At 53.2% G+C, this 5,580-nt stretch overlaps 1 protein-coding gene across 7 annotated transcripts in view; it reads right to left on the bottom strand.

Moving 5' to 3' along the window:
- Positions 1–5,580, bottom strand: part of PPP2R5C (protein phosphatase 2 regulatory subunit B'gamma) — a 126,773-nt gene that overhangs the window by 17,576 nt on the left and 103,617 nt on the right. For all 7 annotated transcript variants that reach the window (XM_025041975.1, XM_025041976.1, XM_006925581.3 and 4 more), the window contains one exon: positions 396–566. In XM_025041975.1, coding sequence (XP_024897743.1) covers positions 396–566 — 171 coding nt within the window. The remainder of the gene's footprint in view (positions 1–395; positions 567–5,580) is intronic.

Here is a 5,580-nt window from a genome sequence, read left to right as displayed (position 1 = left end):
GTGACGAAAAGCAGGACTATTGACTGAAAGGGAGAAGGGAGACGGATTTATATAACCTCAGAAACGAAGGGCCTTATGGAGGGCGAGAGCTCACAGCTGGGTGTGTTTCCCTCATGGTATCCGTAAATACTGATCAGCTGTGGAAAACAGAGTTTCATGCACTTGGGAGCGCACTGAACAGTTTCAGAGAAGCTATCTCAAACGACTCTCACCGAGAAATGTTTGCAGCGACAGGGACAAGAGACTAAAGCATATTTTGCGGAATTAAAATCTTAGCATTTTATTTTGAAGCATAATTAAAGCGAAAGCTTGACGTTCACCTTCAGATTACACGAGAAGCACAGGGGACCACACACGGACGGACCCCTGTCACCCCGCCCCGCCCCCGCCCGTACCTGGAAGTGGGGGCTGGAGACACACTTGGCCAGCTGCCGGAAGAGTGGCTCCATGATCTTGACGAACTCCGACGGTTCGATCACATCTAGGATCTCTTCCAGCTCGTTTAAGAACATCACTTCTTTCGGACTGTGAGTCTTTGGCCAGTATTTGAGAAGTGCCATCACCACCTGCAGAAGAAACAGCACGGTGTGACGTCCACGGCGCCCCGCACCCGGGAGCCGAGAGTCTGTTCTTTCGCGCCCACCGCCCAGCGATGAGATAAGGTGGTGCTTTCTTCCTCGTAGGAGAAACAGTGATTTGGCCAATTAGCACGTGGGTTTTTTATAATTAGAGGAATAGGTCTAATTTTATATACTTTAGAATCACAATTTTCATTTACGTGACCCACGCACTCTGATTAACCACCTTTTCAAGAGTCAGTTCTTTTAAAAATAATACAAAAAAATAGGCAGTTAGGAGTTTAGAGGAGACCGATGGACAGACAGAGCATGTGAATCATGTACACGTTTCAGTGTGTAAGTGGCCAATTCTAAAATTGTTGGCAATATATATATGCACAATCGATTTCTTTCTCAAATTAATGATTTACATACATTTATACACAAACATACATGCTGTGGGTACAGTGTATGAATATATATAGTGTTTTCGACTGCACTAAAATGTATAAAAAACAGAAACATGCTGATGTTGTCAGCTCACACCACAGGGGGCAGCAGTGGGACCTGGGCTCAGGCCCACACTGCCCTTTGCGCGTGTGACTCAGGCTGGTCACCAACTGCTCAGAGCCCTCATTAAAGACCGGGGGCCCAGCAATCCCACCCCCGGAGCCCCCGTGAGGACTGCCCCCCACGCAGCTGCCTGAGGGCTGGCCTTGTGGGGCCTCAGCTGGGTCCCCACCCAGACGGCACGTTGGGCCTGGCGGCAGCAGCCTCCGAATTTGTGGGTGCTGGGGTTACGTTCCCTGCCCGAGTCAGACAGGCAGAGAGCTCCTGCCGGGCAAGAGCTGTTTATTCCTAGTTTCCAAGTTTCCTACCATGATACCAGTAAAAACTGTCCACTGGCATATCAGATTTGACCCCATGCAGATTAAGATTTCTCGAGCTTAGCTATCTTAAGTCGAAAACAGCACAACAATCCAAGGCATTTACCTGTCAGCACACGTGAGGAACACACGCAGACTTGCACGCGTAACTGTACGGCTGCAACCTGCTGCTTTAGAGCAGGGGCTCGGCCTCCGAAATCGCCACCCAGCCGCCTGCACTGGGACTGTGGCGGGAGTCACCGCAACGCCGGCTCGTGTGGACTGGCTGGCGGTTCCCATCGCTAGTCACTTCCAGCCCTGCAGGTCACCCCAACTCAAATCTTAGCATTTTATTTTGCTAAGCAGACTGGCCTTTTAATCACTACCTGCTAAAATGCACGGTGGTTTCTGAGCGACACCCATTTAGAACGATTCTGTTTTGATGCTCTTGGCATTCGGGCTTCTGGATAACCTTTCATACGACACTTTGTAAAACCCCAAAATTTATAAAAAAAGAAAGCGCTTCTTGTTCTGACGCCTGACATAAAAATTTACGACACAACTGACTTTAAGAGGAATTATTTTTAAAAAATGCATCATTTAATGACTTCCCTCGGCTTTTTTCCTCAGAGTAAGTTAACAGACATTTACCGAGTTCCTCGCATCCCCCGCGTGTATGAGAAGCGCTGCCCGGACACAGCACGCGCAGACCGCAGCTCAGGCCCGGCTCCTCGCCGCCGGACAAATGGAACTTTGTAGCAGAAACAGGTTCATGTGCAACCCGCAGGAGCAACTGACGGAGCCATTCAGTGTCGCTGGGAAAGGTTTCACTTCTGGAACCAGGGGCACGTGCTGGGCCCACTTCTCAGACTATTCGGAGCGACCTCTGAGCACACGGCTCACCGGCTGTTTCAGAGTGACAGCGTGCGTGGAGGGGTGTCTGCTCGGGGACGCTAAGCCCAGGTGACGAGGGCCGCTCGCTGCCGGGAGCGCTCCGAGAACTGGCCTTTCCTCCGGAATCTCTGGAGAGGACAGGCAGGCCTGGCACGTGCGGTGGCCCCGTCTGGCACGCTGGGGTGCACCGCCCGTCCCCCACAGTCCTGGCCTGCCAGGGGCAGGGGAGTTCCCACCAGGCCGCGCAGTCGCACTGATCAGCCTGGGAGACAAGTGAGCAGAAAAGGGCGGGGCTTCTGTTCTTCCCACGACGCAGCCGTGTTCGGGCGCCCGGCGAGCTTCCAGGCCCCGTGTGCGGTTTGCAAATGGGAAACGTTAATTACAGACCACGAACGGGGGCGCCGAGCGCCTCCAAGCAGCTCCTCCTTGAAGGAGTCTCAAGCCTGGACGCAGCGGATCGCAGGAGCGCGCCCAGTGTCCTTCGCAGGCTGCTGGGCGGTCGCCCGCCTTCCCAGGGGCCTACACGTCACCTCATTACCGACAAGCTTCCGACGCCGAGCGCGACACAACGGCCTGTGTATTCTGGTGAAGCATGAACTTCAGAGGAGGGGACTGACCGAGGCAGGGCTCTGAACGTTTTTAACGTGCGGGAACTTAAATCTGCTTCCCACAGTCGAGTGGGTACCACTACCACCTGTGCTGAGCGGATTAAGAAGTGATCCTGGGTGCAGACGCTGGGGACCGGCGTGGGGGCCTGGTGTGTCCCTGTGCTCCTGCCAAGCCAGCCTTCTGTCCGCTGCTTGAGACAGAGGGGCCGCCGAAGCCAGCACGCCTTCTCTGCCTCCCTTCCGCCAGCGAAAGCCTCCGCTCTCGGAGACTTACGTCACCTTTCTCAGTGGGAATTAAAAGCATTTATTAACTCTATCAGCTTTCACGTCACTTCTAGGCGAGAGGGAACAGGTTGGACCCCGCTTTCTGAGTCTCGCTGAGCAGGACGAGGCCCTGGGCTCTGACAGCACACATAGGGGGCTTGGTGGAAGCAGCCTGAGTCAGTGGTAAACACAGTGTGACTTCCTTAGCCACTAGGGAGAGTACGAAAATGTGCACAAAGAAAAATCATGAAAAGAAGACTTTGCATACTCTTTCTCTCCTTCCGTATTTTTCTTTGCCTTTTTATTTTTGAAAAAGGGTGGCGGTGTGTTAGCATTTCTTCCCATATTACTTTCGCCAGTAAAAACTCTCACCCTCAGTCTGAAGAAGACGCTCACATAGAAGAATTCAAATTAGGATGCGTCACCCCTGAGGAAAAGTTATTATAAAAGGCTTTTTTATTCTTAGCGCCGTCTCAGTTTCCTTTCCCTTCCTAAACACATCTTCGGTTTAGTTAAGGAAGATAAAGATAACACACCTGCACTCTAAGCTGGAGCGCAGGCTTCGTTTGATACTGGAGTCCGAGAAGGTTCGGTTCACCACCTTGGGAGCCTCCAGAACCCCAGCCAGGGCTGTGAGGAGGCCCCAGCGGGGGGAGAGCGGGGACGGGCACTCTGCAGGAAGCCGCTCGGCGACACGCTCGGGAGCGGCCCTCAGTCTGTGCGAGGTGGGGCATCTGCCCGCACACGGCATTCAGAAGCTTAAAACGGCAGAGATCAGGAGCCGCTTTCACTCAGGAATACAGTACTCGGCCTTTCTCACGTATCCTCACTACGAACACGATGACCTCGACAAGAAAGCCGCGAAAGACTGAGGAACAGACAGAAGAGCGCCGGGAATCACAGTATTCACCTTTCCTGTGCCTTCGGTAACTTTACAAAGAATATTCAGACGTTTAAATGGGTGCCTGACACTTTTCACTTTGTTATTCGATAGTAAAAAGAAAACCACCCAATTAAAAAAACAGTCACGTGTATACGAGACGGGGACACACGTCTAATTGTTTACGACAGCAAAGGAGAAAAAGTCGAAACCACTTAAACATTTACCGACAACACAGTGGATAAACTGGAGGACGTTCAAATGACACGAGGTGTTGAATGATAAAAAGGAGAAACAGAAAGTCTTCATTCACCACGGTCCCTCCTGGAAGCACCAGCTCCGATCTGTAGACGCAGAGCTACCGGGAGGCTCGGCGGAACCAGGAGCCTCAGACCAGAGTGCGGGCTGAGACCAGCCCGGTGGGACCAGGCGGGGACCGGAGAAGCGCGAAACTTCTGGCTCCATCGCGGACCTGCTCGTCCATGGTCTGTAGTTTGACGAGTCTTAGACGCACATTAAAATGAAGCAGCGCGGCCTTACGGTGGCCGTACCCGCTACTCAGGGCGACGCTGGCCAGCGACACCCTCTCCTGCAGCCCAGTACTGAAGGGAACCGAAATTCCGCCACCCGGACGCCGCCTTTTGGGACACTGATTTTAAGCTGTTTGTTTCAGACAGAAAAACCTGCTTCAGGAAGTTCGCCTCATCTGAATGAAGCACGGTAAATAAGAGGCCTTCAGGCGGGGGCGTTAGCTGGAAACCCAGGGTCCCGCTGCTTCTGAGCCGCTCGGAGTGATGGCTCCTGCTTCCTTGACGACCTGAAAATCGCCATTCTCACTTCCGAAAGCTGATGCCCCATCCCCCCAACTTATGTCACATATACCCGACATTGCCTCACTATCTCTGAAATTTTCATGCTGATATGAATCCCCCACGTGCATGCATTAAAATTCTGAATTTCTCTTGTTAAAAAAATGAGCAATGGATTTTCAGATACTTCTCCCAAGAAAATACACAAATGGACAACACGCGTATGAAGATGCCCAACGTCATCAGCCGTTAGTAACGAAGACCCACAATGAGATACCTCCCCACACCCACTAGGATGGCCGTAAGAAAAATGGAAACTAATGAGTGCCGGCCAGGATGCGGAGACTCTGGAAGCCTTGCGCACGGCTGACGGGAATGGAAGTGGGGCGGCCGCTGTGGGAAACCGTTTGGTGGCTCCTCAAAGAGCCAGACGCAGAATCACCGCAGGACCCGGCAAGCCCGCCCCGCAGACGTGTTCACACGCCGTGTTCACAGCAGCCGGCACGTGGCACCGACCGGAGCCCACCGACAGGCGAGCGAGCGAACAAGTACGGTGGACATGACGACCCGGCCGTGACGCGGAAGGGAGTTCTGACAGACGCGACAACACGGACGAGCCCCGGGGACGCCATGCGGAGGGGATAGCCCCAGGAGGACGAACCCGGCACGTGATCCCACAGCAGGAAAGTCAAAGAATCAGAA

Source organism: Pteropus alecto, unplaced genomic scaffold, assembly GCF_000325575.1.
Source record: "Pteropus alecto unplaced genomic scaffold, ASM32557v1 scaffold8, whole genome shotgun sequence".
Classification (NCBI taxonomy): Eukaryota; Metazoa; Chordata; class Mammalia; order Chiroptera; family Pteropodidae; genus Pteropus; species Pteropus alecto.
Note: the sequence above shows the minus strand (reverse complement) of the source record. Positions and strands in the feature narration are given on the sequence as shown.